Source organism: Pleurodeles waltl, chromosome 2_2 (assembly GCF_031143425.1).
Source record: "Pleurodeles waltl isolate 20211129_DDA chromosome 2_2, aPleWal1.hap1.20221129, whole genome shotgun sequence".
Taxonomy (NCBI): domain Eukaryota; kingdom Metazoa; phylum Chordata; class Amphibia; order Caudata; family Salamandridae; genus Pleurodeles; species Pleurodeles waltl.
In genome coordinates, this window is record NC_090439.1 from 809,063,379 (window position 1) to 809,087,078 (window position 23,700).

Genomic DNA, 23,700 nt, shown 5'->3' on the forward strand with positions numbered 1-23,700 from the left:
CTATTCCTTAATGGATTAGATTGAAATTTCTGCACCGTCATGGTTTCCTCTAAGGCACACCAGAAGTGAACTAGGGGATCCCATTCAAAAGTAGAGGATACCAGGGAGGGGAGGGTACATCATAGACCACAAGCCGCACCTGAGCTTAGACAGGTCGCCTCTGCAGGATACGGTGAGCTTTCTTCCGTTGTATGCCACTAATGCAACAACACCCCCTTGTTACCCTGAAACTTTATCATTTGAGTCCCTAAAGGCACTGCCACGCCTTTCCTGGACAGGATCAAGAATCAGGACAGCCATGGAGGGGTATGAGCATCCCTGCGGCACCACCAACTGTGCTCCTGGATTTCGAATGTTCAAGGCGTCTACAAAACAAAAGATAAGCCGGGTAACCAGCAATGCGGAAGTGTGCTGAATGGTGCCAGTGGAACCCAGATGGTTAACACAGCTGTGGGCTAGAGGCAGGCAGGTGGATGAGCTGGAGTAAAATGCCTGTTCAAAAGTGCCATAGAAAGTTCCCAATAGGTTTAGGCCCCCACTGCCTGACACCTATACCCAACGTGTGTGCCCCTTACCTCCTCCAGTTGAACACTCGCTGAAGACGGAATAAATGTGCGGACTCACTTTCGGGCTGGGCGACAAGGCGTGTTAGTGTTGCACCCAAGCACAGTGTGTTCCCAGTCGTGCCCGCTCTCCCGCTGCTTTAAAATGCGGCTTAATATGAAAGCAACTGTGGCAACCTGCAGCCTCTTTCCTGCTGCCACTGTGAGCACAGCGCCTCCTGGTGGAGAAGTGTGGCTCAATGGTTAGCGCGGCAGACCCTGATGCAGAAATCTGGCCCGGGACCAGGGTTCAATTCCCGCCTCGGCGGGTCTAGGGCTCAATTTCCTCAGACCTGATAATTTTCGCATCGGTGCCTAATCTAATTCATGGGTCCCACTCTGTAACTCTGGGCAATAGCTTGCTTAATCTCCACAACGGCCCCAACAGCGCTGGGATGCCTGGCTTCACCTTGGAGGTTGCCCAGGAGTGAGCACCTCACAGGGAAAAGCCAGGAGGGGTTCCACAGCGGTATGCGTACAGCGCCTTGAGACCCTAACGGGTGAGTAGTGTGCTATACAAGTACGAAGTTTACAGTTTTTACAGCCCCCTGCACCTTGTCTCTCGTACCGCCGACGCCACCGACAGTACTGACATCGCCAGCACGCTGCCTGCACCTCGCTTCTTGCCTCCGCTCTGATTCTGCTCCAGAAGCGCTCCGACCGGAGCTTTCATGAGAATGGAGGAAAGTTTCAGTTGGAATTCCTTCCAGTTTATGACAAGGTCCTCAAGCATGCAAGGGTCTTCAACTTTTTTGAGATACAAAAGCATGGTTCTGACAGTGTGTTGTTCTTGGTTGAACAGTTTGATATCTACCTAAAATTTACCAACCATGCCCTACTTTGCTTAAAGCAAGAATTTGCACAATACAAAGTCACTGATTTTGAGGACATATCCGGAAACACAAAAGAAAGTGCTGCTGCCAGAATAAACTGTGAAACTGGCGAGATTGTGTTTTACAGAATATATGTAACATGGAATTCCCTGGAGGCAGAATTCACTTTTGCTGGTACTCAGAGAAGCAAGTTCGCTCTTCTGTCAAAAGTAGCAAAACTTCCTTTTATTTTGATCCACAGCAATGCTGAGGAAGAAAGGGTGTTCTCAAGAATAACAAAGAATAAAACCAAAGTCTGCCCCCGTTTATCACTAAATAGAACCTTGTCTTCTTTAATAATGTTTTAAATGAACAGACTCCAAGGTGAAGAATGTTTTAGATATTCTCCATGTGCAGATGTGAAACAGAAGGCAAAACATGTCACTTGTGACTACAAGTAACATGGAAGCACAGAATAAAATGTTAGCCTTGCATGTTATTTTGTTACAAATTTGGTCTCAGATCACAAATAGTTGTCACCGTTAAATAGTGTAGTTAGAGAAGGTAGGCGTGGCATTGCTAGCTTCTGGTACTTACCTCTACACTGTGAATAATTTGACTGGGCGGATAGCCCCTGTGCATTTTCTTATTAGCTGTTTTCCCCAGTTGGGCAGCTGCTGTACTCAGTCTGGACTGTATTTATATAAAGTGCACATGGACTTTAATTGCACATTGCTTATTTTAAAATGCTAGTAAAAATCTGTTGCATCTAGAAAGTTATTTTTTGTATTTAACTGCATGTGTATTTGAACGGAACATTAATAAACTATTGCCTCTGAAAGACTTGTTTATTGTTTAATACCATGGTTACACTTCTTTTACAGTTCGACCAGCTTACAAGGGGGCAGTATGTTAGACACTTTCCATTTCGGGTGCTTTGCAGCAGTTTCTGAATCTACTTGGAGCTTCTCATTGCTCAATAATGGGTAATTTCGAATATTTATCTCTTTCCATGCACTTGTTTGGTTTTACTTGCAAGAAAGTGTCACCCTAAGTGTTACACATTTGGTCACTGAATGTCACTCATAAGCATAACGAAATCATGGCAATGTCATACATACACAATAAGAAAACTCTCGAGCTATAACTGTGTGGTTGGAATTGGAGAACAGACCGCACCAAGTATGTCACAATGGCTTTGCAATGTTTAGGAGGTATTTTACAATGGAAACACTAAAATAAGGAACGTTGGTTTGAGAGGTCACCCTTTCTAGAGAAATGCATTCAGGGATCAAGGTTTTTTTAGGAAACTAGCTAATTTGGAGTAATCTGGGCACTGTACACATTTGGGGAATAGTAGGATTCCAGGACAGAATGAGAGAAGACAGTGTTGCCTTGTTCAGTTGTGTGACATACATAGCGCTTGAAACCGTCAAGAGTGTGTGGTAGCAAGAGAGAGAAGTGGGTGTACTAGGTAATTATAGGTGTGAAGAAAGTGTGTAATTTGGAAATGTATACAGGACAAGAAGATATGGCTATTGAGACCAAAGCCCTATAATTTTTAGGTGCATGCCAAGCATGTTTACTTCAATACAAAGAAAGTTTGAAGAAAAGATGCAAGCAGATGGATATTCATGTAGAACCACACTAACTTCTTCAAAGAGGGTCCACCAGCACCTTATAAAGCATACATCAACTGAGGATGTAGACAAACTCTTTCTACAATGGGATATTTTTCTATACCACATTTAAAGCACTGCTTGTAAGTCGCTTGTAGAGTGGTATATCATATAACCCGGTGTATGCTCCCAGTGGGCCTGCAGCACTTATTGTGCCACCCACCTACATAATACTCTAATACTTGTCCACGCTTGCCATTGTAGCCTGTTGACCTGCCATTTAAAACTCCTCACAAGGCCTTAAACTCCCTCAAGTTAGGCCCTAGGTAGCCCATAGGGCATGGTGCTGTATAATTAAAAGATTGGACATGTCCTGGTAGCAAACACCTCCAAAATGCATGTTTCACTACTGTGAGGCCTACCCATCCGTAGGATAACATTGGGGATTCCGTATTACATCTAAGAAGCTGTAATTCCTAATTGTAAGGTGGTAGGGATAGCATGTTTGGTATCTATGGAATTTGAATGATAAACCCTTTTAATTGGTAAAGCTGGATTTTTCATTACAATTTTGAATATGCCACTTTTAAAACATTGGAATTTTCCTGCCCTTAACCCTTTGTGTCTGTCATGGATCACATGAATGGGTGTAGCTGACGGTTAGACTTTGTGAATTTCTCTGAGATAGTCACATTATAGTGAGATTAGCTGAGACTAAATGGGTCATCAACTGGCAGGATGGAGAGGCAAAGCTAAGCACAGCCCCACTTGCACCTGAATGGACTGTGTCCTGTCTCTTGACAAAAGGTCTAACAACCCAGTATTGTCACTGCAGCCAGCTTGGAACCAGGGCAGGAGAGTCAGGAAACTCCAAGCGCGTCAAAGTACCTTTCCAGAAGCTTCTTCCACCCTCTAGGTGGACCTGCCGAAGGACTCTCAGTGGACTGCCTGCTGCTGTGACCTGCTGTGCACTCTGCCAGACTGCTGCTGTACCTGGAAGGACTATTTTGCTGCCTGGGACCCACTCTTCAGTTCACTACTGGACCTGCTGAAGGACTCTCAGAGGACTGCCTGCTGCTGTGACCTGCTGTGCACTCTGCCAGACTGCTGCTGTACCTGGAAGGACTATTTTGATGCCTGGAACCTGCCTTTAACCCTCTGAGGCAAGTGCTGCTGTTGAGCCCTGCACCTACATCTGTAGCCAGGGCTACCAGAAGTGACTCCAAGGGCTAGATTTCTGGCTTCCAGTTCAGAGCTACATGGACATAACTGGCATGCTTGGACACAGCCTGAGTGAGCCCTGAACCCCCAAGAGTTCTCCATCCACTCCTGGTCCCTTGATTGTGGTACTAAAGGTACCCAGATGGCCATTTTCCAAAATTGAGGACTTAGACAAAATTTGACGAATTTGACCAAAAAGTGCTCTGAGAACCAGTAGGAGGCTGGGACCAACCTGCTCGCCTATCCCTCAGAGGAGCATCGTAGGTCAGATTGACTTTGCGGCTTCTACCACTATGTACATCTATGTAGCAGCAAATCCGTTTCAGTGGTCCTTCGCCAAAGGGATATCTAACATTGTGGAACTGTATTCAGCTCTTCCTTCTGCTTCATCCCAATGGAGATTTTGACGTCTATGTCCAAAGGTAAAATTGTTTGCCACGGCTTCACTCCACAGCCATCTGATGATGACGCTCCCTCCTTGGACACTCCTGCAGCCTTGCCCCACTGAACATCTACCTTCTCAGACATTTTTCTTCAAGACTTTTTCTAAGACTAAAGATAAGCACTGACCGGGTCCAATCCACTTCTTGCATCCAAACTGCGTTCCATTGTGGTTGGCCTCAAGTTTCAACTTTGATCCAGTCAGCCGTTGGTCCTTTTATCTTTTAGGTGCTATTTGGACCCTTCGATTTGAAAAATGTATAACTCCAGTTCTACTGATTAGATTTTTGTTGTTTTGCTGACAAATAATCTATTAAAATGTACTCCATTTAGCTAAATTGGCATGGGATTTTTCTTGCATTGTGTTTGCACTTTATTACTGCTTGTGTGCTGGATAAATACTTTACACATTGCCTCTAAGTTAAGCCTGACTGCCTTTTATTCCAAGCTAACCAGGGTTAAACATAGGTTAATTTAATGACTTTTTGTGGTTCATCCTGCAAGTGATTGTGGATGTTGCTAGATGAGAGCGCACACCCCAGTCAACCAGCACCTCAATTTCTCACACATTGTCATCTGATACCCCTATAAGCATCACAGCATTTCAGTAGTATGATATAGACCCCCGTATTACATTATATTGAAATACAAACTGGTTTATGACCGTTTTATCTTGTTATGAGATATGTTTATGTATTACATAAATTTATAGACAAAAGCATTATTGTTACACATGAAAGTACAATAAGATATATGTAATATTGTTATAATATCCCCTCTGTAGAATGAATGTGAATAAGGTTCACACGTTTTTTTACAGTTTCTACAGAAGATTTAAGAGGTTTTGTACCTGCTTGTCCTCCTCTGTGCGAGCAGTAAACTGCTTGGCCTTGAGAAACCACATGATTGCCTTTTCTTTATTCTGTAACTTCATAAAGGTCTTCCCCAAAAACAACAGGTTTTTGCTATAAAGGTTTGGAGAAACTGTGAAAAGATTAAAAGAGAGGAAGGTGAAAATTGTATGGGTTAATTCACTTTTGCAACAAGCACAACTGAGATTTGCACATATTGTAACACACATGTACATCTACTTCAGAAGACACAGCATTTATATTTTGAGAAATAATAAATGGGGAAGCAATCTGGAAGGACACCAACCTCCTCATTACACAGCAGTCACCAGGAACCAGTAGTTGGGAAGACACAGTCATGAAACACTGATGAAAGGAAAATGGCGTTCAAAGAAAAGCAGTTCTGTCTGGTCACAATTAGTCAGAGATAAGATCGCAATAAATGCACATTTTTTCACAAATTGCCCCCACTACTTCATTGTCTTTCCTCACCCCATTACTTTAACTATGAGGAGATCCAGGTTGTATGATGGAACCATGTATGCTGGAACCACACATGCCTTAACAACACGGTCGGAACCACGACTGCGTTGTTTACACGGATGCCTTTACCACGCATGCCTTTGCAACAAATGTTTGTTGTGACAGCATGCCTAGTAAAGACGTGTGGAAACGGCATGCAGAACGGCATGAATGGTTCTATCATACCACCCCCCACTTAACCTGAGGCCCAAAACTACCCCCACCCCTAATTCCTAAACTACCCCCACCTACCATAAGCCATAAAAAAAACTATCCCAACCTCCCCTCCCCACCCCTATAAACTAAAGTAATCCGACCCCCCCACCTGCCCTAAACCTAAAAAAAACTACTCCAACCCCCACCCGTCCTGAGCCCTAAAACGTTCCCCCTCTAATAAGTAACTAGTAAACTACCCCAAACCCCCCAGCCACTGTAAGCCCTAAAAAAAAAAAGATCACGATCCCCACACCCCAGCCCCTACAAACTAAATTACCCCAAAACCCCCACCCACCCTGAGCTGTAAAAAAAGAAATAACCCGACCACCAACCCCTGCCCCTAAAAACTAAAGCTAAAGTACCCCAACACCTCCCACCTACCCTAAGTCCTAAATCCACCCACCACTAAAAACTACCTACCTACCAACCCTGCCCCAACCCCACTTACCTCACTGCGTCCTCCCCAATCCTTCCTCCTCTTCTCTCTTCCCTCCTCCCTCCCTTCCTTAAACCTTCCTTCTTCTCTTTAAACTATCCCGCCCCCACCCTAAATAAAAATAGCCTGACCCCCTAACCCAACCCCTTAAAAAAATATCCAAACCCCCCACCCCTTAAAAAAAAAAATAGCATGTCCCAGCCCCCCACCCCTCCAATCCCTTAATCCACCACTGCCCAATTTACCTCACCGCATCCTCCGCCTCCTCTCCCGAACAAAGCATGGCCTTTTCTGTGCCTTAAACATGCATATGCGTAGTTCAGCAGATTCATGGTTAAGGCACAGAAAAAGCCATGCGTTTGTTTAGGCAAGTGTTGTTACGTGTGCGTGGAAAACGTCCGCATTGTTTACAACGCGTGGTTGAGGACATTTCCTGGAGATCCACCTTGGTCAAACAGGCTCTAATCCCAAAGCATAACTTCTTCCTTAAGGGAGGGAACACATAGCCTCATCTTCTCAGAATTCCTCTTTTGCTACGTTTTTGCAACTCTAGTGAGGAGGACTCTGCTTCCTCCTTTTAATTATATTCAGAAATTGAGAATCCCATGTCACATTCTAGAGAGCATGGACATTGCTTCCCAGGTGCGAGCAAGTTCACTCAGCTGAATTAAGCTTGTGACCACTCTAGGAAGTGTTTGTACCCAAGATGCAGAGCTCAGACAGCCCTGCCAGGTTGGACCATCCACAAACGATGACATCCCTCTGCAGGTGTAGCACATAAGGGACACCTGCATGATGGATATGCATAAATGTAGAGGTGACACTTATTCAGGTTCACAAAAAAGGAAAAAAGTTCATGATGCTATCATATTTGCACTGATCTTTGAGCAACTAATGCAGGTATCCATGTGTGGAGATAGTCACTTTCTATAACATATATCGAGGGTCCTTGTAGTCCATAAATAGAGTGGTGGTCAGTCTTTAGAGAGGGATGATGAGGTGGACTCCACTGTTCTAATATATTTTTTGTTGGAGCATAAACATCAAAAGAAGCAATGCCGCTAACACACCAGTATGCATCAGCATACACTGGGTATCCTAAAAGGGGAATCACTGTCAAAATTGAAGATAGGAGGGAATGTAGCTATGGTGCCATCCTAATCGGTAAAACACCTACTGGGCTCTCACTCAGTGTCTGCACTGTGACCAGCTGTTAGGACCAATATGCAGCAAAAAGCATCTGTGATGCACCAGTGGGGTGACTGGCCTGTTCTCCACTGTGGGGTTTCAGCTACCAGAATCCAGAGAACTATTCTAGAGTGTGAGAAATTCCCAGTCCCGGCCAATGTCCACCATTCATTTGGGGCACTGAATATGCATGAGGCCTGAGATATAGAGGAGCATTGAATCACATGCAAAGAAAGAGTACTGCATTTTGAGGAGTGCAGAGACCTTTGATGATGTTGCTTTGCGGTCACCAGTTGTGGTGTTGTGAGGTTGATGATCAGGGCATGAGCAACCAAAAGGAGTGCATTATTATCCCAAATGCAGGTACAGATGAAAAGATAGGATCCCAGCTACATAGATGCCATAAGAGTCCCAAGATTGAACGATCCTCCTCTGCACAACTGTTGATGGTTGAGACCCCTCAGATAGAACAATTAACAGCAACTAATGTTTGAATGTGGTTGAATCCAACTGCAGTGGTCTCATTCCTATGTCACCAAAGAAGCTCTTTACAAAATATGTCAATGTAATTCTTGCATCTGCGGGAACCCAACTTGATCTCATGAATCCAACCTGATATCATGTTGATAACAAAGTCAATGCAAAGATAAAAAGGTCAACCTAGGTCTCATGACACAATAGCACTCACCAAATAGGGCCCATTTTCCACTCTACAAACCTTCAAATCAGGACTGAGCAAAGAAATAAAAACAGACAAATTAAAGAACATTCAGGTTCTAAAGACCAATTTGGGTTCCAACCTCTATACTCTCAGATCTGACACTGACTCAATAGGAATTGAATGCTTGATATCTAAGGAATTGATGAATGTGGGGAAGGGGTTAATGCTTCAATGAAAACTACCCTTGATAGCCTAAGTGATGAAGTTGGAGGGTAAAAACTTGGAACGTTGCTGGAAAACATCAGAGTTAAAGGCTTACAGGAGAATGTGGAGGGCACAGATCATGAGGTCTTTCTGGTGGACCTCTTCTCATCTATCCTACGCGAAGCCAACCCTGCAGGCTACTTGGGCCTGGCCTGGGAGATCGGGCTGGACTGTTCCCTTGAGGAGCAGGGTCAAGACTGATTTGTGTATGGCTGGGGCCACACTGGGTTGCATAGTGAGCAAATGAACAGTGGATTTAATCTAGATCTGTGATTTAGGGGGAGTGTCTGAAAAGTTGGATCACTCACTTTGTTGTGTTGCTATGTTCGCCTTAAGTGGCCATGGTATGCCCAGATGTGGGTCCCTTGCTGACTGTGCCAAAGGATTCAAGATAGCCTGGCTGATGAGGGGTGGTACCATGAAACCAGTCCCAGGAAGCTTGTTTACGATCCAGAGCGGACCTGGCCTGGCAGTTCGGGCTAAACTGTTCTCATGAGGAGCACTGTCAAGACTGATCTGCATTTGGCTGGGACCAAACTGGGGTGGCATGATGAGCAAAAGAACAATGGATTTAACCCAGATCTGTGACTTGGGGTGGGAGTCTGAAAAGTTTCAGCACTCCGTCCATCATCTTGTTGTGTTGCTATGTTTCCCCTTAGTGGCCAGGGTGTGCTCAGACGTGGGTCACTTGCTCACTGTGCCACTGGATTCAAGCTAGCCTAACTGATGAGTGGTGATACCCTGAAACCGGACCCAGGATGCTTGTTTCTAGTCCAGGGCAGATCTGTCCTGCCAGTACGAGCTGGACTGTTCCCATGAGGAGCTCAGTCAAGACTGATTTGAACATGGCTGGGGCCAAACTGGGATGGCATTGTGAACAAAAGAACAATTTAGTTAACCCAGGTCTGTGACTGGGTTTGAGTGCCTGAAATGTTTCAGCACTCCGTCCATCATCTTGTTGTGTTGCTATGTTCATCCTAAGTGACCAGAGTATGCCCAGTCCAGGTGTGGGTCCCTTGCTCACTGTGCCAATGGATTCAAACTAGCCTGGCCGATGAGGGGTGATACATTGAAACCGGTACCAGGATGCTTGTTTCCAGTCCACGGTGGGCCTGGCCTGGCAGTTTGGGCTGGTAGTTCCCATGAGGAGCGGGGTTAAGACTGATTTGCATATGACTGGGGCCAAACTGGCGTGGCAAGGTGAGCAGAAGAACAATGGGTTTAACCCAGATCTGTGACTATGGGTGAGTGTCTGAAAAGTTTCAGCACTCCGTTGGTCATCTTGTAGTGTTGCTTCATGGAGCTTGCTCACTGGGTGGTTATGATTGTGAATCAGTTCCAATAAAATACAGGAGATTTAATAGTTAAGTACCCTAGCTCCAAAGTGACAATAGAGTTCCTCTAAGATGGACAATTAGGAGACATTATTTCGTTCCAATGTTTCAAGTGCTCTACTTTTCAGGACATTGCACCTCCTACAGTCAGAGTTTCCACTGGTCGTTCTATTCACCATATCATTTGAATGCCAAACAAAAGTTTCTCTGAGGGGAAGCTACAGTCCTGTTGGGGGTCAAAGTTGAGCCAAACTAAACAATTGAGGACAACTCTGCAAGCAGTCAGCTTGAGATAGATTAGAGAGGTGGGACACCAAATTGACAAGAAAGGACTAGGGCACAGTGTAGGAAAGATTGCCAGAAAAAAAGCATTTGCAAAGCCAATAGGTCTTGCTAATCACAAAAGCTATTGGCTTTGGCAAAATGTTTTTATCATGTTCTAAACCAGTGTGGCTGCTGTTTGGCATGGCTAAACGTTAGTGGGGTTGAATGTCAGAGTGGAGTGGGGGAGTAGAGTGTCACAGAATGGATTTGTTGGAGTTTCATAGAGTGGAGTAGGGGGGTAGAGTGTCATAGTGTTGAGTAAAGTTCAGTGGCAGACAGTGTTGTAGAGTGGAGTGGGGTGGAACAGGGTGGAGTGGATTGAGGTAGTGGGGTGGATTGGATAGGAGTAGAGTGGGGTGGGTTGCATTACAGCAAAGTGGGGTGGATTGAGTGGAGAGGGTGGATTGGTGTTGGGTGAACTGGATTGGAGTGAGGTGGATTGAAATGGGGTGAGGTGGATTGGACTGGGGTGGATTAGAGTCACTGGTTTGGAGTGGGGTGGATTAGATTGGATTGGGGTGGATGTTCTGGATTGGAGTGCTAGGGCTGGTATGGAGTGAAGTGGATTGGGGTGGGGAGGACTGAATTGGAGTGGAGTGGATTAGATTGTGCTGGAGAGAGGTGGATTGGATTCACTGGATTAGTGGGCTGGATTGGACTGGAGTGGGGTGGATAGGACTGGAGTGGGGTAGACCGATTTGTACTGCGATGCATTGGAGTGGATGGACTGAACTGGGATGGGATGGGGTAGACTGGATTAGGATGGAGTCTGGGTGGATTGGAATATAGTGTAGTGCATTGAAGGAGAGTGGGGTGGACTGGAGTGGGGTAGGATGGATTGGAGTTGGGTGGATTGGAGTGGGGTGGGTTGAAATGAGGTGGGATGGACTGGATTGGGGTGTGGTGGGCTGCAGTGTGATGGATTGGATTGGGGTAGGTACATTGGATTGGGGTGGATTGCATTGAGGTGGGTTGAATTAGATTGGTGTGGGTGAATTGGATTGAGTGGGTTTAATTGGATTGGGGTGGGCTGGATAAATTGGATTGAGTGGGGTAGACTGAACTGTGGTGGGGTGCATTGGATTGGGTGGGATGGGATGTAGTGGGGTGGATTGGAGTGGGGTTGTGTGGAGTGGGGTGGAGTGGATTTAAATAGGGTGCAGAGGATTGGGTGGGGTGGTGGGGATTGGAGTGGGGTGGATTGGATTGAGGTGAGGTGGATTAGATTAGCATGGGGTGATTAGAGTGGGGTGGATTGGAGTGGGGTGGACTGGAGTGGAGTGGGGTGGTCTGGAGTGGACTAGATTGGGTGAATCAGATTGGAATGCAGTGGATTGGAATGGATTATAGTGAGGTGGATTGGATTGAGTGGGGTGGATTGGATTGAGTCGGGTGGATTGAATTGGGGTGGATTTGAGTGGGGTGGATTGTGGTGGATTGGACTGGAATGGGCTGGTTTGGATTGGAGTGGGTTGGAATGAATTGGAGTGGGGTGGATTGGATTGGTATGGAGTGGACTGGATTAGTATGGGCAGGATTGGTTGGAGTGGTGTGGCTTGGGCTAGAGAAGGGTGGATTAATGTGGACTGGATTGGAATGGGGTAAAGTGGATTGTATTGGAGTGCGACGGATTGGAGTGGTGTGGGTGGATAAGTGGATTGTATTGAAGTGGGATGGATTAGGGTGGTGTGGGTGGACTGGGCTGGAGTGAGGTAGATTAGGTAGTGGTAGATTTGACTGGAGTGGGGTGGAATTGATTTGAGTGTATGGATTGGGTTGGGCTGCATTGGCGTTGGGTGGGCTGATTGCATTGGGGTGGGATGATTGGAGTGGGTTGGTTTCGAGTGGGGTGGATCAGACTGGAATGGGGTGGATTGGTCTGGAGTGGGGTGAATGGGAATTAGGAGGGGTGGATTGGAGTAGAGTTGATTGGGATGGGTTGGACTGGATTCAGGTGAGGTGTATTGGATTGGAGTGGGGTAGATTGGAATGGGCTGGATTGGGGTGGGCTGGATTGGTGTGGGCTGGATTGGATTGGGGTGAGGTGGACTGGATTGGAGTGGAGCGAATTGGAGTGAGGCAGATCGTTTTGGATTGGACTGGGTTGTTTGGAAATAAAGTGGGGCAGTTTGGAGTGGTATGGATTGAAATGGATTGGAGTGGGGCAAGTTGTTTTGGATTGAAGTGGGGCAGATTGTTTTGGATTGGAGTGGGGTAGACTGGAGTGGGGCAGATTGTTTTGGACTGGAGTCAGGTGGCTTGGGGTGTTGTGGGGTGGATTAGATGGGACTGGGATGGATTGGAGTTGGGTGAATCAGGATGAAGTGAGGCGGATTGGAGTGGAGCAGATTGTTTTATGTTGGAGTCGGGCACATTGTTTTGGATTGCAATGGGGTGGATTGTTTTGGGTTTGAGGGCTGCAGATTGAAGTGGGGAAGACTGTTTTGGATTGGGGCAGATTGGAGTGGGGCAGATTGTTTTGGATTGGAGTGAGGCAAATTGTTTTGGGCTGGAGTGATGCTGATTGGAGTGGGGCATATTGCCTTGGATTGGAGTGGTGCATATTCTTTTGGACTGGAGTGGGGCAGATTGTTTTGGAGTGGTGCATATTGTTTTGGATTGGAGTGGGGCGAATTGGAGTGGGGCAGACTGAGGTGGATCAGATTACATCAGGGTGAGTTAGAAGGATTGGATTGGGGTGAGTGGTTTGGATTGGAGTGGGGTGACTGGTGTGGGGTGAGGTGGGTGGATTGGCGTGGATTGTAGAGGGGCAAATTGTAGTTGGGTGGATTGGGTTGTATTGCATGCATATGTGTTGATGCAACATTTTAGAAATTACACATAAGAAAGAAACAATTTCGCTTTGCAATATTGCAATCAAGATAATCGTCATCTTTTGAGAACATTGTCCACAAGAAAAAAACAAAAGAAAACATGAGTGCAAAGTGAGAAAAGACGATTTGGTAAAATAAAAGAACGCTAGCTATAGAAAATAAAACGTTGCAATTCTGTTTGTCCTGCTGGAAACGTTTTTGCCAGTCAGAAGCCTTCTGTTTGCAGGGCACTAGAAGTTAAAAAGAACTAAATAGTACCTTAATCACGTCAAGAGCAGCGGACAGGCACTGATTAAGTTAAATAAATCAGTGTTTGTTCCATGCTCCACCGAGAGGTACAGAAATGATGCTTGGCGTGCAGTGAAGAATTATGTGTCTGTAAAGAAGAGTGGCACGCAAGCCACCAAATGATAAGTAACGGGCGGGCTCCAAGCCCTTTACTGTACATGACAGAGACTCGCAAGCGAGACGGATGTGCTAGTGCATGCAGTCGCAGGCTCAGCCCTAAAAAGATATGAAGCAGAGATCTGATAATTTAGATCACTGTTTTGTTGCCACAAGTGCCCCTGTTTGACCTCACAAATTATGCAGGGGATTGAGCAAACATCATCATTGAGAAACTGCCTGGGACCTATTGTGGCATTGTGGCTTCTCTACATAGCTATATGGATGGATTTAACTCCTTTTCATTGAGAGAGTAGCATTCTCCATTAACATGTTTACTGTGGAAGGCTGCAAAGGCACAGAGGAGAACTTGCCTCTCTTACACCCTGATGTTCCATTCTAAGGATGGCTGTCCGGGTCTGTTTTCACAGGGGTAGGGATTTTAGAGCCACCTGGTTTAGGGAAAGCTCTGAATGCTGGTGGACATAATATTTTATGCAGACTCATAGTTACTACTGTACATTTGTATTTCTGTTGTTTCTTCATGTTCTAGGTGTACGTTTTGTTGCCAGAGTGGGCTGAGTGTGCTTACTCCAAATCATGATTAGTTATTGCAGTGTAGTTCTGACAGGAGGGCAGATTACTGACCACCATGCTTATTTATACCCTGCTAATAAATACCAGCTAATATTGTCCTACAGATGGTAAACATTGTCTCTTAAATACAAAAGGCCTGAATGCTCTGAATATGCCTGAATGGTCTAAATAAGAAAAAAGAGTCATGTATGCAGATTCCTTTCACAACATAAGTAAGTTATTGAATTACAAGAAACTGTCTTAAAAGCTAAGAAACAATTCCACCATATATATAGGCTGTAGGAAGCTGGCCTGGTGTGTGGTGAGCACCTATGGTGTTATCACCTTATACCAGGTCCAGGTATCCCTTGTTAGTGAGGTGTAGTCAGTGTCTAGGAAGCCAGGCTCTCTAGCGGTAGCTGTGGCTGAGCAGCCAAGACTTATCTAGGAGGCATGCAAAGCTTACGCAATACCACTGTAGTCACACAGCACTTACACACATGAATGAACCACACAGTATTACAAAAATCGAGGTAATTTATTTTGGTGACACAAATACTAAAATACTATAGCGGCAATACCCCGACTGAAGGTAAGTAAAACACACTAATATATGTAGAGTAGCAGTCAAGAATTAGCATAGAATGCAATAGAAAACAGTGAAAGCAATAAGAAACACTGAAGGCCTAGGGGGGAACCAAACAATATATTAAGAAAATGGAATACGAAAGGCGGGCCCCCACCCAAGGCAGTGGAATTGGTAGAGGGGAGCTGGAGGAACTAGGAAACCCACAAGATAAGTACCAGAGTGCCCCCCAGCGACCAGGGGAAAAGATGTAAGTATCTGGTTTTCCCCAAACCCACCAAAAGCACTTCAGAGAAGGATATTGCAAGACCCAGACAAGACTGCAAGAAACCAAAGGTGGATCCTGGTAGATCCTGGAAAAGAAGGGGACCAAGTCCAGTTCACACTAGTCCAGTTCACGCTGCAGTGTCCGGTGGTGGCAGAAGCCACTACTCACCCGTCTGTGGATGCAGGACCAGGTCGACGTGGACGAAGATAGTCTGTAGAGCAGCACTGGAGCAGCTGAAGAGTTCCTGGAGTGATGCACTCGACATCCCACGTTGGAAGAAGGATTGCAGTCAGTCAATGGTGTGGAATAACCACCAACAAGCTTTGTCAAAGGCAAATGCCGTAGAAGAAGAAATGCGCAGCAGCTGGGGACCAGCGAGGTACAAGGGGACACAACCCACAGGGGGGGAGTCCCAGGTGACCCTCAGCAGTGAGGAGAGTCACAGGAAGAGGAGGCAGCCCCTACAGGTGACCTACAGGCAGCAAGCACAGGAGTCACAGTGAGGCCCACGCAGCACACCTAGAAGGGAGCCCCACATTGCAGGAGAAGTACACAGAGGGCTGTGTGTCACAGGGAAGAGCGCTGGGGGCTGGAGCTACACAGAGCCTGACGATCCCTTGGAGGAGATGCCAACAAGGCTTGGTAGCTGTAAGAGATGCGCTGCATTTGGGGTACTGTCCTGTGAAGAGAGGCAAGGGCTTACCGTGTCCCAAGTTGGACAGCTGGTAGAGAGGACCAAGGGGACCACTCCAGACCACCACCCCTGATGCAGGATCCAAGCAGCTCTGGAGCAGAGGAGATCCATGCAGCCGCTTGTCATTGCGGTTGGTGCCTGCAGATGCAGGAGAGTGACTCCTTCACTTCAAGGGAGATTCCTTCTTGCTTCTTGGTGCAGACTGAAGACTTGCCACCCTAAGAGGATGAACAGCCAGGGAAATGTTGCAGTTGCTGGAAGGAGCCTGAGAAACAATGTTGCAGAACAGAGTCGTCGCTGTAGCTGCAGATTGTAGGTTTCTGTGGAGTCCAGTTGCGGTTCCAGAGGCCAGATGTTTAAGTAAATGGTGCAGAAGAGTACTGCTGGAGTCTTGCATGTCGAATTTGAGGACCCACCCAAGAGGGAAACCCTATATAGCTCTGAAAGAGGGACTGGTCACCTAGAAATGTGACTACCTATCAGAAGAGGGCTGTGATGTCACCTGCCTGACCTGGCCACTCAGATACTCCAATAGGTTTCTGCCCACCTTGGATTCAAGATGGCAGAATCAAGTGGCCACCTGGAGGCCCTCCGGGCGCAACTCCTGGGGAGGTGATGGACAGGGGAGTGGTTACTCCCCTTTCCAATGTCCAGAATCACTGCAAGAGCAGGGACTGGAGGTCTCTGAACCAGTGCAGCCTGGTTTATGCAAGGAAGGCACCAAATATGCCCTTCAAAGCATACCAGTGGCTTGGGGAGGCTGCTCCTCCCAAGCCACGTAACACCTATTTCCAAAGGGAGAGGGTGCTACCTCCCTCTCCCAAAGGAAATCCTTTGTTCTGCCTTATTGGGCTTGAGCTGGTCAAGCCGCAGGGGGGTAGAACCCCATCTGAGGGGTGCAGCGTGGGCTGCCCGGAAAACCCCAGAACGCTGATAGGAGCAATGCTGGGGGTTCTCTAAGGAGCCCCCAGAGTGCATGGAATCATACAACCAATACTGGCAACCATATTAGGATATGATTCTGACATGTGTGATGCCAAACATGCCCAGGTTCGGAGTTACCATTATGTAGCTGGACATAGGTAGTGACCTATGTCCAATACACAGGTAAAATGGCTTCCCCGCACTCATGAAGTCCAGGAAAATGGAGCTGGAGTTCATGGGGGCCCTTCTGCTCTTGCAGGGGTGCCCTCACACACAGGTACCTGCCCCCTGCCCTCTGGGCTAGGAGGGCCTACCATAGGGGTGACTTACAGTGACTTGGTGCAGTGACCTGAAGTGAAAGGGTGCATGCACCTTTTCATGCAGGCTGCAATGGCAGGTATGCAGGCACATTTTACATGGGCTCCCACGGGTGACATAATACATGTTGCAAGCCATGGGGAATCACTGGTGCCCCAATGCCGTGGGTACCATATACTAGGGATTTATAGGGGGCACCAGTATGCCAAATGTGGGGTGTGTGAAGTCAAGCCCCACCAACCAAATTTAGAGGGAGAGAGCACAGTCACTGGGGTTTTGGTTTGCAGGATCCCAGTGAACACAGTCAAAAAATACTGACATCAGGCAAAAAGTAGGGGTAACCATGCCAAAAAGAGGGTACTTTCCTACATAGGCAGTGTTCCATGACATTTTATCCTCCTGCACTCCCCAAGCATAATGAAGTGGACCTTTTCATTTATAGATAACTGAACTTGAAATTGATAGGTCAGATTCTTGATGTGTGCAGAACATGAATCTAACACTGGCAACAGTGTGTGCCCTAAACCTACAGCAAGATGTTTCTCTACTAAGCTTTCTACATACCCTGAAGGGCTTCGGAGATGGTGATATAGTAGCTATGGCAGACTTAAATTTGGTATGGAATGCTAAAACGGATAGTTAAAGAGCCACTAATTCTCATTTTGAGCATTCTCGAAAGGACCAACGATTATGCAGAAAGGACTCTGCCTTCATTATAGCTGAAGAGTTTTGAATAGCTATGAAAAAGAGTTTATTTTCCCCATCCCGCCCCCACCCTCTCCACTCTGGGCATACTACAAATTATATTCCATATTAGTTATCACTGGCCTAATGCTGATTGCTTATGAGGCCTAACTACACCGAGTTATACTCTCTGACTATGATGTACTAGTCACCATTTCCCTCATTCTAGTCCACATGCTACTAGGAAGTGAAGACTCCATCCAACCATGTTAAGAAAACTAATCCTCCACTCTGAGCATCATACTCAAATTGAGGAATACTTTAGTAACAATGATATGGGGTGGTTGGAGAAATAACTCTCTGGGAATCCTTTAAATTAACTCAAGAGGGCGAAAAGCCTTAGGATAATGGTAAGCTTAAAAATATGAGATCTTAAGAATTGGAAACCTCGGAGTCGGAGTTGGCTCTGAAAGAAGCCGAATGGGATATAGAAACTATGTTTTACCTCACAGACTTTATTGCTGAAGTTTTAAACTTTGAGGAGGAAATTAAACCCCATAGTCACCAACAAGGCAGAGGCGACATAGTCAAGTTGCTGGTCATCTCCTAACCCATTTTCTAAGGCAGAAAGAAGGGAATACCCATTTCTCATAAATCCTTTCTTTTCAGGGGACCACACTTTCTGCTGAGAAAAATAAATAAGAAGAAATTTGCGCTCATAAAACACAGCTTTATACAGCAGACTTCAATTCAGAGAGCTTGCATGTGAAATATCTAGATGAAACCCCTTTATACCATGGAACCCTAACCAAAGGGAGATTCTAGAAGCTCCTATAAACTCTAAAGTGGTGAAAGCAGCTACCACAACATTTTTACAATCATTAGTTCCTAAACTGAAGACATTATTTATTTATTCTGCAAAACTGGGTAGCATCTGTCTCTTAGATACGATTCTTACAGGCCTATTGCCTTAATTGATATTTACATATTTTTTCTACAAACTCTTTGCAATATCAGAACCCACTTTACCTAATTTGATATACGCCAATCAATTAGGGTTAATCATGGGGTGACGCACCCATAATAATGAGAGGAGGGTCATCCACCTGACCAAAAAAAACAAGAAAAAATTGTTCCTTGTAGCTGTAGTCTCCACAGATTTGGAGAAGGCCCTCATGCGGATGGACTGGCACTTCCTTACTAAGATTTAACACAAGATAGGGCTTGGACCAACATACTTCTATTGCCTTGGTTGCCTATTATAGCCCAACCTCTAGGGTAGGTCTAAACGGGGTTTGTCATGACTGTTTCCCCTTCTCAGGGGTACCAAGCCAGGATGCACTTAGACCCTTTTTTATTTGCCATCAGCAGTGAATCCTCGGCCACTCAAATCTAGAAAGAGGAAGATATATATGGCATTTATTTTGGCTCAAATGATCACAAAATATCGCTAATTGGGGTTGACATACTCTTGACCCTAATAGCTTCTGAAAACTCACTACCCCATCTAACGGCACACTTTCAGAGATTTGACGAAGTTGCAAGGTTTAAATTAATATGGCCAAAGAAGAATTAACTAAAGACTTGGCCTGGCAAAACTTAGATGGGCAAGTAAATCAATCAAATATCTGGGAATACACATTTCTTCTTAAATATCCATCCTATACAACAATCTGATGGCCTTCCAACAAATGGCCACAAACCCTGGGAAAAGAAATGGATGATGCTTACTAGGTTTGTATTTGGCAGGATCTGGCAAAGAGCACCACATGTATTCAAAGGAGAGAGGGCCTTTATAAAGTCATCCTTCAACATCATCAAGGCGTTTGCCCAACCCAACAGCGAAGCAACGGACATCCCAGGCTCACAAGATCTCTGCAACAAACTCCACACATATTTCCACCACAAAATCAAGACCATCTATGACAACTTCAACGAGGACAACCTACATCCACCGAAGATACACTGGAGACAATGAGGACCATACACTCCAGGGCCCCCACGGACCCATACCCCCACCACATCTTCAACACACACCTTCTTCCCTGATAACTGGAAACATGCCGAGATAAACCCTCTCCTCAAGAAACCCTCGGCGGATGCCACCGACCTCAAGAACTACAGGCCCATCTCTCTGTTCCCTTTTCCAGTGAAAGTCATAGAGAAAGCCATCAACAGCCAACTTGCCACCTTCATCGAAGACCACAACATCCTCAACGCCTCCCAGTTTGGCTTCAGAGAAAACCACAGCACCGAAACAGCCCTCCTGGCCGCAACGGACAACATCCGCTCCCTGCTGAACAAGGGAGAGACTGCGGCCCTCGTCCTACTCGACCTCTTGGCTGCCTTTGACGCAGTCTCCCACCACACCCTGATACGCAGAATTCATGAGGTCGGCATCAGAGACAAGACTCTCAACTGGATCTGATCTTTCTTCTCCAGCAAAACTCAACGGGTAAGACTTGCCCCTTTCCTCTTGGACCCCACACCTATCATCTGCGGAGCTCCCCAGGGATTCTCCCTCAGCCCCACGCTGTTTATCATCAACATGGCCCCACTAGCCGCCATCGTCAGAAACTACAGACTCAACATTGTCTCCTACGCTGACGACACCCAACTCACCCTCTCCCTATCCAAAGAACCCAACACAGCCAGACACAACTTCCGTGAAAGCATGGGAGCCAACTGGATGAAAATCAGCTGCCTACAACTCAACGCAGACAAAACTGAAGTACTCATCATGGGCTCTCAACACGACACGTGGAATGACTCCTGGTGGCCCTCCACCCTTGGAAGCCTCTCCACTCCCACAAACCAAGCCCGCAACCTCTGAATCATTCTGGACTCCAAACTCAACAGGGACCGCCAAATCAACTCAGTCACATCCACCTGCTTCCGCACCCTCCACCTCCTACGCAAGACATTCAAATGGATCCACCCTCAAACACCGAAAGACCGTCACACATGCCCTCTTAACCAGCAGACTGGACTACGGCAACAAGCTCTACACCGGAATCAACAAGAAACCCACACGCAAACTACAGAACATCCAGAACGCCGCTGCCAGACTGGTCCTCGACCTACCCCAACTGTTACGTACTGCGCTGGACTTCTCACCTCTGGATACCAGGTTGGCGAATACACCAAGTCTTCTACAGGTTCAGGATACTCCCAGATAAGGCCGACCCTTTCTAGTAGCCATGGTGCCGCTTGACAGGCTACGCCAAAGCAGACCATACCCTCCAGAAGGAGTCCCAGAGGGAAAAAAACCCAACACTGAGGAAAAAACCTCAAACAGGAACTCCTGAAGAAAAACAAGAAAAAACAGGACTTGACAACAGGAAACAAAAATAGGCAAATCTCCGAAGGCAAAAAGCAGGAACAAAGAACAGGCAAAAATCTCCCAAGGCAAAAAGCAGGAACAAAGAACAGGAGTGAACAGCACAACCAGAAGGAAGTGTTTGCAACGCAAGGTGGAACAAGACTGACTGACTTATATACTGAGAAAAGGGAAGTGACATCACAGGAAAAGGAAAGAACACCATCTTGAATTGGGAAGAGCCCATAGATCAGTATAGGAAAAAGAAAGTAGTATAAAAGAAGAAGAGAGCATGCTGGGACAAAAACATGAAGAAGACAAGATGGACACACATGGACAGAGACAGGCAAAAAGACCAGACAAACCCACCACCAACAACAAAAAGAAGAAAAAAGGGCTACAGGTAAGTGTAGCGCGACCGGGAGTGAAATATATGCTTCCCAGAATGTGTAGTAAAAAAACGCAGGGAACGGCGCTCCGAGTATCGGTAGCGCGTTCCATCTGCGAGGACAGAAAGAGATGCCGCGTCTGAACGTGGTGTTACAATAGATCCCCTCCCCGAGGCACCAGGTTTGTCAGTATGACTGTCAAAAAACAGACGGACCAAACGGGGAGCATGGACGGAGGAAGCATCCGCCCAAGAACAGTCACTGAGAGGGTATAATTTCCAATGGACCAAAAACTGTAGTTTGTGTCAAAAAATTCTGGAATCACAGATTTCCTGGACTTCATACTCAGGCTGTCCGTTAATAGAAAGAGGAGGTGGACGCTGGAACTGGCGATGGTATGGATCAGGAACAAAGAGTTTTAACTGGGACACATGGAAAACAGGATGAACACTCCAGGTATGAGGTAAGCGGAGACGCACAACTACAGGATTCAGGACTTGCGAAATCTGAAAGGATCCATAAAAACATGGCTTGAACTTATTGGTGGAAAACCGTGAAGGTAGAAATCTGGAAGAAAGCCATACCTTGTGGCCCACTTGATACGAAGGTGCGGTTTGTCGATAACGATCCGCCTTTCATTTCATTGCTTGTTTCGAAGCTAGGAGAGTTGTGTGAAGTAGGCCCTGGATTCGACGGATCTGTCGTGAAAAAGAAGTGACAGCAGGCACAGAAGAGGATGTTCGGGGAAACAGTAGTGAAAGTCCTCGGATGACATCCATAGGTACAATAAAAGGGTGTGGTCTTGGTCGCACTATGTATTGTGTTGTTATAGGAGAACTCGGCAAGAGCAAGATACTCCGACCAATTGCTTTGTGTGGCATTACAGTAACATCTCAGATACTGCTGAAGTTCTTGTTTCACTCTTTCAGTTTGCCCATTAGTTTGTGGATGGAAACCAGAGGATAAAGAAATCTCAATGTTAAATAAGGCACAAAAGGCTCTTCAGAAACGTGATACATATTGAGGCCCTCTGTCCGAAATGACCTCTTGCGGAAGACCATGGAGGCGAAAAATATCCAGCAGAAAAATGCGACTCATTTCTGAGGCCGTCAGTAGTTTCTTCAAGGCTGAGTAATGGGCCATCTTGGTGAATGAATCTATGGTCACCATGATTACTTGGTTACCAGAGGAGGTAGGTCGAGAGCATATGAAATCCGTGGATAGAGTACACCAAGGAGCGGAAGGAACCGGTAAAGGTATTAATAAACCTGCCACCTTAGTTCGGGGTGTCTTAGTCTGAGCACAGACTGGTCATGCTGACACATAGGTTTCAGTGTCTGTCTTAAGCGAAGGCCACCAAAAAGATCGCTGAAGCAGCTCCTGGGTCTTCCTGATACCTCGATGACCGGCTATAGGAGAATCATGGCACATTTGTAGAGCTTCTGTCTGCACTTTCTTGGTAGGTAGGAAAAGAGCATGTTGATGATAGAAGTAGTTGTCCTTCCTCTGCAAAAAAGGAGTCACTCTATCCCATTTTGAAGCAGACAGAAACTGGTACTCGGATTGAAGACGTTCTTGAAAAGATTGAGTAGCTCTGATGATTCTTCTAGACTCAATAAGATGTGGAGAGGAGTTCTGGGCTATGTCAGGATATCTGCGTGATAAAGCATCTGCCACTGAATTCTGGCAACCAGGTATGTACGTGATCACGAAATCGTACTGGCTAAAGAAGAAAGCCCATCGAGTCTGATGACTATTGCGACACTGAAAACTCCGAAGACACTGGAGATTACGATGATCAGTCCTGGCTTCAAAAGGCTCTCTGGAACCCATCAAGAAATGCCTCCATTCTTTACAAGCTACTTTGAGAGAGAGAGTAGTTCTCGTTCCAGTACAGAATAATTGCGTTCAGCCTCTGATAGGATATAAGACAGATAAAAGATAGGATGTTTCAATCCATTGTTGTCTTGTTTCTGTAGCAGAACTACCCCAATAGCTCTGTCTGAGGCATCAGTCACAACGATATATTTCTTGGTATTGTCAGAATGACGCAGCACGGGTGCTTGGGTAAAGGCTGTCTTCAATTCTTGAAACACGTGTTCAGCATCCTTGGTCCAAACGAAACCCTTCTTCAGGTTCTCATTCTTAATTGTTTGTGTTATGAAACTTTGTAGGTGGGCAAAGTTCTGAATAAACTGACGATAAAAGTTTGATAAAACAAGGAAACACTGCG

At 46.1% G+C, this 23,700-nt stretch overlaps 1 protein-coding gene across 1 annotated transcript in view; it reads right to left on the reverse strand.

Annotated features, from left to right (window-relative positions):
- Nucleotides 1-219: 219 nt before the first annotated feature.
- LOC138277440 (regulator of microtubule dynamics protein 1-like) overlaps nt 220-23,700 on the reverse strand; it is a gene marked incomplete at its 5' end in the record, with an annotated part of 497,783 nt that continues 474,302 nt past the window's right edge. The window contains 3 exons of the mRNA XM_069219225.1: nt 220-365; nt 1,218-1,416; nt 5,546-5,679. Of these exons, the coding sequence (XP_069075326.1) occupies nt 220-365; nt 1,218-1,416; nt 5,546-5,679 (479 nt within the window). The remainder of the gene's footprint in view (nt 366-1,217; nt 1,417-5,545; nt 5,680-23,700) is intronic.